Source organism: Gastrolobium bilobum, unplaced genomic scaffold (assembly GCF_033153095.1).
Source record: "Gastrolobium bilobum isolate Gb01-03AN ecotype WA unplaced genomic scaffold, APGP_CSIRO_Gbil_v1 utg5421, whole genome shotgun sequence".
NCBI classification, from domain to species: Eukaryota; Viridiplantae; Streptophyta; class Magnoliopsida; order Fabales; family Fabaceae; genus Gastrolobium; species Gastrolobium bilobum.
Window position 1 is genome coordinate 17,946 of NW_026898951.1, and position 13,164 is coordinate 31,109.

Here is a 13,164-nt window from a genome sequence, read left to right on the forward strand (position 1 = left end):
ACGTATTGTGGGCATATCAATAAAATAATCATGTGAAGCCTCATCGGATAAGCATGATTGAATTTTATTGAGCGTAATAATTTAAAATTTTAATAAGGTATGATTTTATTGAACACTGAAATCAGATTTTGTAAATTAAAGAAGATGAAAGTGCAATGAAGATTCAATGTAAACGCAATGTTTTGATTACCTGCGCCGCTTGATACATTTTGATTAGGAAATATATATAACCAGTGTGCGCCTGAATTTGATTTTCAAACGGCTACAACCCTTGAAAATTCATTTTACGACTATTCTAAGCAAAAACTACTTTCTTGTACGCAAAAGTTAGTTATCTATAAGACAGAGAGAGAAAGAGTGTCAACAACCTGATGGTCAACCTTCTCGTTCATTGCCAAAACATTTGGAAATGCTGAATATTCAATGTGACTAAGGCTTTTCCTGTTCTTTGTTGGGATTTCATTTTTTTCATCTTAGTATAAGTATCGCTGTACCAGTTACTCTCACACCTTTTACGTGTGTGGAACTAACGTGCACAGGAAGATGTGAGACTTTGAATTAGTTGACAATGACACTTGTTAACTCACCAAGAATATTCTACAATACACCTTTGAATTTCATAACATGCACAAGAAGATGATAAAAAGTAAGATTAACTGGAAAATATTCCCTTAAAAAAGTTTAAGCCCTCTCACACAAGAGTTAATTGGACTTAAGTGTGGACAATGCAACAGGCTCAGCCTACCTGTACTAAGAAACTCCACAAGAGAAAGTGAGAGACGGCGAGGCTCTGATATTATGTAAAGATTCTTGGGATACACCACTCCAAAAGCTAACTTAAAGGGTGAGAGTGCTCAAGGCCTCATAAAAGTCACATTAGTTGCTCATACAACCAATGTGGGACTACGTATCTCAACAATAATTTCGAGTGACGCGTCAAATGATTTAAGGATCGAAATATTTTTATATAGTTACTTTATAAACATATTCGCGTGATCTTGGACAAAGAGACAATTAATGCCATGATCATTACTATGTGACAATTAATACTTTGGTAAAAGCTTTTGCACAGGGGCAATTAATGCCCTGTCAATTGATGAAAAGAAGCTAAATGGAGTTTGTTACTTTTACCAATTTGATTGGTATTGAAAATACTTTTCAACCTAGTAGAGCCCAAGGTTGGACCAGCTCCTGAAATGCCAAATTGGTGATTCGGATTACGAGCACATTTTTAGCGTTAAGGAGCACATTTTCATTAGATGTATTTGAATTTTCTTATATCTATAGGTTGAGTTGCCAAACTGCCAACACTTTGAGGTTGTTGGAATGCCTGCGGTGAAAGTGGTCCATGGTAGAAAAAACGGGGATATATACTAACAAAAGACATTTTAACGTTTAAGTCAATAGCAATTCTCGCAACATTTTAATACATAGAATAAAACGTATCTCAATGATTTGATATTAACATATATTTATAAGAGGGTAAGTCATAAGGGGTCCTCCTAACTCATAATTACTACTTAACATGTCAGATTTGTTCTTTACCTACTTGAAATCAAACTTTTCCTTTTTTGCTCATAATTTTCCAAATTTCATCACTATCTTTGATGCCAAAGTAGAAAGTTGCTATTATATTGGTATAAATAATTACATGACACAAAATTCATTACCTATTTTTAGTGAACATATTGTATGAATATCATTAATTACTCTTCACATTTGATATCTATTAGATATTAGGTATAAGGGTAGTTTAGTATTTTAATGATATTCTAGATCTCTCTTTTCTGTTATGCTCTTCTATATAAGAGCTCACTCATTGTACAAATCAATTCACCACAATCAATGAAATCAATATTTTCCATTTACTCTCTTTTACCTTCTAATATGGTATCAGAGCATTTTCATCCTCCTTGAATGGAGGTTCCGCTGCCATCATTTTTTTTTTTTTAGTTTTCTCTTCATCGATCTTTCTGAGTCTTTTATTTTTCCAGATCTGTTCCGAGATCTATATCTTTTCTCTCCCTTTCTTCCAGATCTGTGAATTTTATTTTATTTTATCATCAGAGTTGTTCGTCTCTTTCTACTCTTTTTTTGTTTGATCTCATTTTTCAGCTTCATTCATTCACTTTTCCCTCTTTCTGTTTCCTTCGTCACAATGGGATTAGAGGTTTTTTTTCTTCATCTATTTTTGGTTCGCGAGCAAGTCACCATCTTGCTGTCCTTCGACTCTATTTTTTGGACCACCGTGCTGCCGTTCGAGTTCCTGTAGCAAGTTGTTCGGGTTCGTCGGAACCGGATCTGGTTCACATCTCCGTTCGTCTTCGCGTCTCAGTATGGAGGTCTCCGTTTGTGCTTCCTCCTCCTCCACTTAGCACCCTTCAGCCTAAAGGTCTCCGTTTGCCCTTGTCAGAGTTACCGTCTCATCGTCGATCGCTTGGATCTGCTCGCATGGTTCACCATTCGGGTCCTTGTTCGAGTTGGATTTTTCTCAGATCTATAATTTGTTTTTCTCACTCTATCTCACTATTTTTTTCTTCTCTGGTCTTTTCTGATCTGCAAATTTTTATTTTTTTATTTTTTTTATTTTTTTTTCTTTCCTTTTCCATGCCATTTTTTTTCTCTCTCCCTTATTAGTCGTCTTCCACCTTTTGTCAATCTGTGTCTCTGATGTATTTTCATTTCCAGATCTTTCTATTTTTTTTTCTTTTCTCTTTTTCTTCTCATTTTGCAGGTTTCTGACGATTCATGGAGCTTGTGCATTTTATTGCAATACATCATTGTAGCTTTTGATGAATTTTATTCATGGCTTTTTTATTCTGTAATTTTCTTTTATTTTTTATTTTTCTGATGTTCTGTCGTTGGCTGTTATTTGGTTTTGCCATTGTTTGGCTTTATTTTGGCTTCCTATTCAGGGGGAGCATTGTTCATGTTGCTGAAGTTTATTTCAGAACAGTTGATTTTGCCGATGTCCACCCCGACAGTTCATATTAGGTTGCTGATGTCCATCCCAGCCCTTCCTTCCTTTGCTGATGTCCATTCCAGCACGTTATAGCTGATGTCCATTCCAGCACATTATAGCTGATGTCCATTCCAGCACATTATAGCTGATGTCCATTCCAGCACTGTCTCCTTATTAGCTGATGATCATGTTATTTGGTTTTTATGTTTTCTTGATTTTTCTTGTTCAAGATGGAAGTTCTCTTTGTTCACTCTCCATCTTGAGGGGGAGTATTAGATATTAGGTATAAGGGTAGTTTAGTATTTTAATGATATTCTAGATCTCTCTTTTCTGTTATGCTCTTCTATATAAGAGCTCACTCATTGTACAAATCAATTCACCACAATCAATGAAATCAATATTTTCCATTTACTCTCTTTTACCTTCTAATAATATCCTCTACTTTCTTTTTGCTTTTCCATTGAGAAACAAAATTCAAGTCACCATCACAATTAATAAAAATGATAAGACCTATAAACCAGAATTTCAGGAACTCCTTAGTCACTACTAGAAAAGTCGTATTTATCCACTGACTTTTTTTACGGAATTTCGGAAATTTATGCGGAATATGACTTGAATGTAACCGTGCCCAACACAGTTTTCATATGGGACAAGAATCCATATAATAGCACATAAAAGATTTCAAGAGGTGGTCATTTTAAGTTTACATAACATATTTTTGGAGATAATTAACAATAAAATCAAAACAAGGTGGTAGGGCTTCATACTCAAAACAATTATATCATGAACAATGGGTAAAAAAAATTATGTAAAGGATTAGAACTTTAAACTTGAAAAAAACTATTACTTAATAATAACAACAAGGCATATGATCTTCGTTTATTTTTCTGTTCTTATACAATTATCACACGAGCAAAAAGGTAAAGAGAAGGAAAATGAAAAGCAATGCTTGAAAACAATTCTGGAATGAAAGTTATATGGCAAGTGAAATGGATCACTTTTATCAAATGAAAGCATAGCTCTTAGCTGTTTATTAACTTTGATTTATATCTGAATGGCGTGGGAAAATTGTATTTCCAAACAACGGGGAAAAGAATGCGAGTGCATGCGCATTTTTTTTATAAATATGACTTGAAAGAAAATTATTAAGTACTCTCATTTCAACACTTTCGAGGTAAAAGGGTGAGAGAAAAAAATGAGAGAGAGAGAAAAAAAAAAGCCTGAAAACTTTCCTTAGCTTTCCTTCTTCCTTATGTCATAAAGACAAGTGTAAGTAAATTGGAGGTATAAAAGTCAACGGTTCCTGATTGAAATTTCAATATGATTTTCCAATTAATTATTTTATAAGATTTCAAGAACATCGCGTGTATGACTCTCTTTCTCTGACTATTCTTTTTAATTTTTATGCGCGTGAAGGGACTTGTTGAATAAAAAAGAAATTCATTTCTTGTGACAACTACTTTCAAGGATATTCATCGATCGATCCAAACCGATTCAAATCGCGGTGATCGAACTGAAAAATCAAAAATTGAATAAATCAAAAATCAAAAAAAACTCACAAATTTTAATTGGATTGGATCGATTTTGGATTGATTGATGAAAATCGATCCAATTCAAATCAATCTAATATATTAATTCTTTTTTATCTACTCGGGCATTTCCCTAATCATAACTCAAAAATTTCTAAACTCAATACTTATTAACCCATCAACTAAATCCAAGAAAAAACCTAGTCACTTCTTATCAACAAAATTTCATTTGTCTAGAGCTTCATATCTCATTAAAAAAAAAAACTATATTATCATTTACCGGGTCTTTGTATTTCGAAAAAAATTTATAAAGCCAATATGTCCAAAAAAATGTTATTTGCACAATAATCATGAAACAAATTTTAAAATTTTCAAAAAATCAAAAACCGATCCAATCCAAACCAAAAAAAAATTGGATCGGATCGGATTTGAAAAAAAAAACCAAACTGAATGGATGATTACATGATCAAACCGAAGGGAATGAATCAGATGATTTTTGCTTCCAAAACCGATCCAATCCAGACCGCGAAAATCCCTAACTACTTCGTATATTACAAAGATTTTTAAATTCAATCAATATAAGAAAATAATTTAAATCAAAAAATCAAAAATTAAACCAAATATTTTAATTTTACTAAATATGTTGATTTCAAGCATATGTTTTTAGAAATCATCATCACTGGGATAGGGATTGAATTTTCTACAATTAAAAAATGATTTTATTTGATTTTATTTAGTTTGATTTAAGATTCAAAAAAATTCTTTGGAGCTTATGAAAATTTGAATTTGATTTCATTTAATTGAGCACTCTATTTTATACGATTAAATAACCAAGATATATAACTAAATTTAAAACTAATTCTATTCTCACCAAATCTTATATATGAATGGATTTATAAAATGAAAGCAATAAAATCTATAAAATTAAAAAAAAAATTATTTTCCATTTTTTTGACATAACCATCGTAACATTTCGATTACAAATTGAATCAAACTTAAGTTGTGAAAACTTCCAACGACTGGTCCGTACTGACGTCCACGTTTGACTTTTATAATTAAAAGAAAAAATATTTAGAATTATAAAAGACATTTCTCTGACTATATATATATATATATACTTTCAATTTCTTATGTCACAGAAAAGTAAGATATATTTCAGCAAACCCATCAATATGTGAAATGTTTATTTGTTTTGTTTTTTAAAAAAAAAATCAAAGGCGGGCCCATTTTTGGTGTTTCTAATTTCTATGACATGATGCAGTGATTTTCTTGTAATATTATGTTTATAAATCCATATATATATATATTTATATATATATATATATATATATATATATTATCTTTAAAATTATAAAAGGCATCTCTCTCTGACTCTAGTGCGTTTAAGTAAATTTTTTCTATGTCTTTTCTTCTGAATAAATCCACTTATTTTAGTGGAAATTTGAATGGAAAAGTCAAAAGCAAAATATTTTTTCCTAATTATATTACAAAGCATGTTATAATATAGGGTAAAGGATTTTTCTCGTACATAAGTTATCTTCCCTGATCATAAAATGATGTTATTTTGAAACAGAAATTAAGATGATTTTGTAATTATAATATTTTGGAAAATTATATTAGTTTTTATTATTATAATTTTTTAATTTTATAACTCTCAAAATGTAAATGACATCATTTTAAATTTATTAGAGATAATTTTATCTTTAGTGATGGATAAATACTTATCTCTCAAAATGACATCATTTTGAATTTATTAGAGATAATTTTATCTCTAGTGATGAATAAATACTTATCTCTCAAAATAATATCGTTTTGAATTTATTAGAGATAACTTTCTAGTGATGGATAAATACCTATCTCTCAAATTGACATCATTTTAAACTTATTAAAGATAATTTTATTCCAGTAATGGATAAATACTTTTTCCTATAATATAATATGTAAAATCAAATCAGTGGAGTATACGTGGCAGATACTACAAATCCTTTAAATACTCATAAATTGGCTGTTTTCCGAAGCAGGGAGAAACGAAGAGTCATACTTTTTTTCTTTCAAACAAAAACACCACCTCTGTTTTGGTCTCTCCTCTGTTCGCTTGCAACATATTTTCTCATCATCTTCTGCAGTTATGGGAACTGAATCAGCAAATGATCACAACTTCAGTTCTCGTAATGAAACTGTGAGTTTCTTTCTATGTCATCTGTTAGATTCAAACCATTTATTGTTAAGAGTTATTAGACTTGCAAAATCAAACATTTATCACATATCTAGTTTTCATTGTTCTTTAGCATACGTGGGGTATTATTATACTCTCTATTGTGTTTCCTCTTGGAATGTTTTTTCTCATTCAGATTATGCTTTTCCAATTTTCATAGTTCTTTTCCGTTTACTTTGCTGTTCTTTCTCTGTTCAGTTACCTCTTATTTGGCTCGGTAATGGCCACAGTTTTCATAAATAGCCGAAACCATTTTCTTAGTACACACGTTACAGCACAAACCCTTTTTCATTGTGCTCATGTCATGATTATGTAACGTAGTACTTGTATTTCTCATTATGAATTGGTCAAACTTCTTATAGAACCACTATTATGTGACTTTTTAAATTTTGAGAACAATGGAATGAGTATCAGAAAAAAGACTTCATAAATAACTACTACTACAGGCTCAAAATTTTGCAGTAAGTAGAAGGAGAAAGAAGAGTAGGTGCAACATTAATGCAAAAAAGTTATAGAGAGATTTAATTGTAGTATCATCTTGATGAATTCAAATTTTGTCGAATTTTATTAGCAAGCATTACCTGCACAAATTTTGTCGAATTTTACTAAATTTTTTATTTTCATATTAATATTTAATTATTCAATGAAAATTAAATTAAGATAATAATTAGGCAGAAATATTTGCTAATGGCTCTCCGTTCTTATTTCTCCCAGTTAGATGAGTCATAATAGCGGGTTACCTGCAAGATGGACCCTAACATAGACTTGTCTTTAATGGAAAAAATAAAAGGTTTTATAAGAGTTATGTTGTAGAAAAAGTGATTCAAAAAGTGTGGGCCTCACAAAATGTTGTGTGTAGAAAGCTTTCTTGTGTCATGTTAAATGATAAATGCAAATTCCAAAAATAAATTGTTCCCATGGCCAAGTTGGCACCCAATTCGTATAGGAAATAATGGGTAACCCAGTGTTATAAAACTGTCGTTTATGTGTATAGGGAAGGGTCTACAGTTGACAACCATATCTCATACTCTCTCTTTTTTTTCTTTTTCTTTTTTTGGATAATCCATATCTCATACTTATTAAAAAGAGGCTAATTACATGCAACAAATTTGTGACATCTAGATGACGAAACGACTCCCCGAACCGTGTCATGTTCCTTCAATTTTTTATTTTTATTTTTTTGCATACAAAAAAAATTAAAAATATTAAAGGAACATGACGGTTCGTGGTCGTTTCGTCGTCTAGATATCACAAATTTGCTTCAATTCATATAAGAAGTGGCGAGTCCTCAATCATCACACTATCATATTTCTGTAAAAAGTTGTATATGGCGAGATATATATATATATATATATATATATATATATATATATATATATTATTGTTTGTTATGTTACTGGACGGTCAAGTTATGATTAAACTATGTTGTTTAGTTTATTTATTTCTTTATATTAATTGATTCATTTTTGTATGGTTATGATTTTTTTTTCTCTCTTCATTCTTTATTTATTATCATTGATCCATTTTTGTATGGTTATTATTTAGTAACTGGACAAAAACTTATATTCAGTGACTTGACACTCATATAACCTCTATATATATATATATATATATATGATAAAATTATTTCTCTAGCCGCTTGACGTCAAGCATTAATAGGCATATGGGTTATGATTCTTCACATTTAGTACTTTTATCTTTTGTATAGTTATGATTTTCCACATTTAATGTTTTCACCTATAGATATGGTAAATAATTGACCACTGGACAACAAGCGGCATGAGAAATATAAACCCCTATATATATGTATGTATATATGTATATGGGAGGGTTATATTTCCAAAAAATTTATTTACAAACTACACTATTGTTACGATCTGATAGATCGATATGTCCAATCATAGATTGGTATGTTAATATAGGATCTATTTACCCTCTCTCAGGTACCTATAAGAGAGGTACCTAAAGATAAGCGGATCACTGTGCACAATAATATAACGACATAGTCAAGGCGTGGGGCTTGTGCACAGTGACAAGCTAAGAGAGAGGGTTTAGAGTGTGTGTACCTTATTGGTTTAAACCGTTATTTATAGATGGGTTACCTGAGAGGAGTGGACTTTTGGGCCTCTCAAAAGCATTTGGGATCCAATTGTTGATCCATTGCTGCCGTAGTAGGATTAGCATAATTAAGGAATATTTTCTTAATTTCCTCTTAGCTGTTAGCCCTATTTGGGCCTTCTAGAATGTAGGCCTTTGTCAGGTCCATAACAACTATGTACTCCCTAGGTTACACTATGTATTTTCGGGAGTATATAGTGTAATTTGCAAAATTATGTAAACAAAATTTGTAAACGGGTCCTTCCCTATATATATATATATATATATATATATATATATATATATATATATATATATATATATATATATATATATATATATATTGTGTAATACTTCTTATGTTGTAGGAGATAATTTTTCTCTTACATGCTCAAAAAGTGTGTGAGACCCATGTGAGAAAAAGAGAGAGTAAAAGAAAATATGGATACCACAAACTTTTATATGTATAAGAGATAAATTATCTCCTAGAAACAATAAACTCGTATATAAGGATTTATTAGCTTGTATAATGTATACTTGCTCAAAACAAAACAACTAACTAAAATTGTTTCAATTGATTAAAAAAGATAGTAGCATTAATGCTATTGATTTAAAATTAAATTCATGTTACTACTATTGTGGATAAAAGAACTTTTTTTACGGGAAGAGAGAGAGAGAGAGAGTCATTAATTAAATTAAATTCATAGTCTTTATAATGTTTGGAGCTCCTAGTCCTATTCCAATAGTGCGTAATCTACAATTCATTCTTCACTGGACGAGTGTCTAATGAGAAAATGAGAAATTCTAAGTTAGGTTCAAATGTGTAAAAGCATTCCTTAATGAAGAATGCATTTATAAGGTAACCAACACAATTTTACACGTTTGATGTTGAATAGAGCATCATTGAAGTGCCTCACATATAAGATTTTCTCCTCTAAACACCCTCAAATTACCTTGGCTTCCCCAACATCAAAAGCGACCCCACATTCATAAGATTCAAAACTGGTTACTTTACCTGACTTCATTTGTGATTCGCTTACCATTTTCTTGCATATCCTTTATAGCATCTCGGCTCTTGTTTGTGTGAATATATAGATTATATATGTAGCTTCAATTGGAGGCTCATTTTATTTATTGTTATTTATAAAACAGATTGAAGGAAAATCAGAGAGGGAGAGGCAAATTGATGAGTGGCTTCCAATTACTTCTGAAAGAAATGCAAAATGGTGGTACTCAGCTTTCCACAATGTCACTGCCATGGTTGGAGCTGGTGTTCTCGGTCTGCCCTATGCCATGTCACAGCTTGGATGGTATATTTCTAACCTTACTCATTCCATTCTAAACAAAATATAAATAAAGAATATTATTTTGAAACATGTTTTAATCCCATAGTCTTACAAGAAAAGAAAATTACAATGCATACATTCTAAAAGTTATATGAAGCTTATGTTTTGAAATAGCAATATTAGAGGTTAAGACCAAATGAGTTGGATTTGGAGACAGCATTATAAATTTCTCTGAACCAAGTGTTTGTTGATTTGAGAGAATTACAATGTCCTATACAGGGGTCCGGGTGTAACTGTGCTCGTCCTCTCATGGATCATCACATTGTACACACTATGGCAAATGGTTGAGATGCATGAAATGGTTCCAGGAAAACGTTTTGACAGATACCATGAACTGGGTCAGCATGCCTTTGGTGAAAAACTAGGTCTTTATATTGTGGTGCCTCAACAACTTGTGGTTGAAATTGGGGTGAACATTGTTTATATGGTCACTGGGGGAAAATCATTGCAGAAGTTCCATGATACCGTGTGTCCAAGCTGCAAAAAGATCAAATTGACCTTTTTCATTATGATCTTTGCCTCAGTTCACTTTGTACTGTCCCATCTCCCAAACTTCAACTCCATTGCTGGTGTATCATTGGCAGCAGCAGTCATGTCCTTAAGGTATAAGCTTGTTTCCATTCCATTCTACATAACCTTCTTTTGTTAATTAACTATCTGTGAGAATTGTCAAATCCTGCTGGTTGAATGAGAATAACAAAAATGAAACACAGAAATCAACATGTTAATTTTGACTTTAATGTTTGCATTTTCCTACAGTTACTCTACAATTGCTTGGGCAGCTTCTGTGCATAAGGGTGTTCAAGAAAATGTACAATATGGTTATTTAGCTGAGAGTACTGCAGGAAAAGTCTTTAACTTTTTCAATGCCCTTGGCAATGTGGCTTTTGCCTATGCTGGACACAATGTGGTGCTGGAAATCCAAGCAACAATCCCATCTAAACCAGAGAAGCCATCAAAGGTTCCTATGTGGAGAGGAGTGGTTCTTGCCTACATAGTTGTGGCTTTGTGCTACTTCCCTGTTTCTCTTATCGGTTACTGGATGTTTGGCAATGCGGTTAAGGATGATATCCTCATCTCTTTAGAGAAACCAGCATGGCTTATTGCAATGGCTAACATGTTTGTTGTTTTTCATGTAATTGGAAGCTATCAGGTGAAATTCAATTTCTCTTATTCTTTATACTTGTGGAAAACTATCTTAACTTCAAAATCATCCTTCTTTTCTGGTAAACATTATAGTTAAATAAAATTATCCAAATGTCTGTTTTTCTGCTGGTCGATGTAGGTTTATGCAATGCCAGTGTTTGACATGATTGAAACTGTGATGGTGAAGAAATTGAATTTCAAACCAAGCACAATGCTTCGTTTTGTTGTGCGTAATGTATATGTGGGTAAGTACACTCTTTCTGATGGAAACAAAGTAATGTGCATGTTTTTTGTCAGGCTGTTATATCACTTCCATTGAATCTCCTTTGGTTCTGTTATTGAATTATGCTTCTTCTATTTTCCTCCTTTGTTTTTTTCAGCATTCACAATGTTCATTGCTATTACCTTCCCATTTTTCAACGGTCTCTTGGGATTTTTTGGAGGGTTTGCTTTTGCTCCAACAACATACTTTGTAAGCCATATATGAATAATTATAAATTTTAATCTAGTAACTTTTCTTAGATAATTATAATTTTGCTTAATTTTTCTTTTTCTATCTTAAATTTTCAGCTCCCCTGTATCATGTGGCTTGCAATCTACAAGCCAAAGAGATTCAGTTTGTCTTGGTGCACTAACTGGGTATGTTTGATTTTGGCTTTTGTTTCAGTTATTCTCTTTTGATAATTTTTCATTTTATTTTAATCCCAAGCTTATTCTTGCTCCATTTATTCCAGATATGCATTGTGCTTGGCCTATGTTTAATGATTTTAGCACCTATTGGAGGATTGAGGACAATCATAATTGAAGCTAAGACCTACAAGTTTTACTCTTAAAACTCCTTCCACTCTTGAATCAGTAATGGGAAGATGTAGCATACAAATGAGAGAAATGAATGAAGTTGATTGGGATTAAGTCAACTCTGGACCTCACATTTTATCTCTACTACTAAAAATTATTGCTTGTACAGTATAGTAGTTGCAAGGGAAATTATTCCCACGGAATCAAATGAAAGGGAATTTTCTATATGTTTTTCTTTCTTTCTCATTTTCTTTATTGGAATGTATCACTTTTCTCTTGTTCCCAATGAGTTCCCGTATCCATACCTCTTTTTTTTGGTACAAGGCTTAGCCCATATCGATATCTATTTTAAAAACTACAATGAATCTCATTGACCAAGCCTAGGCTCTGTCGAATAATGGATGCCACACAGTTCCAATTACGATGTGATTTTTTATGCTATAAAATTAGGGGGAAAAGGTGTGTCATTTTAAATGACACACCTTATATCTTTTCACTCTTATAAAGAGGTAGAACTCACACCTTTAAAAGAAAATTCCACTCTTTCTCTCTTATGATTTATCTCTTTCTCTCACTTGAAATGACACAATTTTGTGTCCTTCAAAATGATACACGCTTTTTTCATCAAATTATAGAAAAAAGTTAACCAATGCTCATGTGATTTATTCCAAAATTACTTATGTCCCTGTGATTTTTTATTTTTTATAAAGTACATGAGCATATATGATAAAAAAAATTACAGAAACATAAATAATTTTAAAACCAATCACAAGAGCATTTGCTGAACTTTTCCCAAAATTATAATAAGGGTATGCTCGAAAGGTGTGACATAATTAAGAAAAAAATAAAGCAAAACATGAAAAGAAACAAAACCATACAAATCCAAGCCGAAATATCTCAAACCTAGGACGACAATTATTGAGGTAACCTTAGATAAAGACATAGGTATATAGCGGACAGAGTCAATTTAACTTGATTAATTATTTTGTCCTTATTTTAATTTTTTTATCATCTAATTTTATTTTCAAATTATATATAAATTTATCCATATTTAGTCAAAGTCTAACCAAA

At 31.6% G+C, this 13,164-nt stretch overlaps 1 protein-coding gene across 3 annotated transcripts; it reads left to right on the forward strand.

The window, feature by feature from the left end:
* The first annotated feature begins 6,552 nt into the window (after nt 1-6,552).
* LOC133285722 (lysine histidine transporter 1-like) lies at nt 6,553-12,268 on the forward strand. 3 transcript variants are annotated; one of them, XM_061482989.1, is made up of 8 exons: nt 6,553-6,670; nt 9,956-10,113; nt 10,369-10,752; nt 10,909-11,302; nt 11,435-11,540; nt 11,676-11,767; nt 11,866-11,934; nt 12,030-12,268. In XM_061482989.1, the coding sequence occupies exons 1-8, from the start codon at nt 6,620-6,622 to the stop codon at nt 12,126-12,128; spliced, it is 1,353 nt and encodes a 450-aa protein (XP_061338973.1). In that variant the 5' UTR covers nt 6,553-6,619; the 3' UTR covers nt 12,129-12,268. The 3 variants fall into 3 exon arrangements, with proteins under 3 accessions (XP_061338973.1, XP_061338974.1, XP_061338975.1); XM_061482990.1 differs by having other exon boundaries at nt 6,620-6,674; nt 9,972-10,113; XM_061482991.1 differs by having other exon boundaries at nt 6,620-6,670; nt 9,974-10,113.
* Nucleotides 12,269-13,164: the final 896 nt, after the last annotated feature.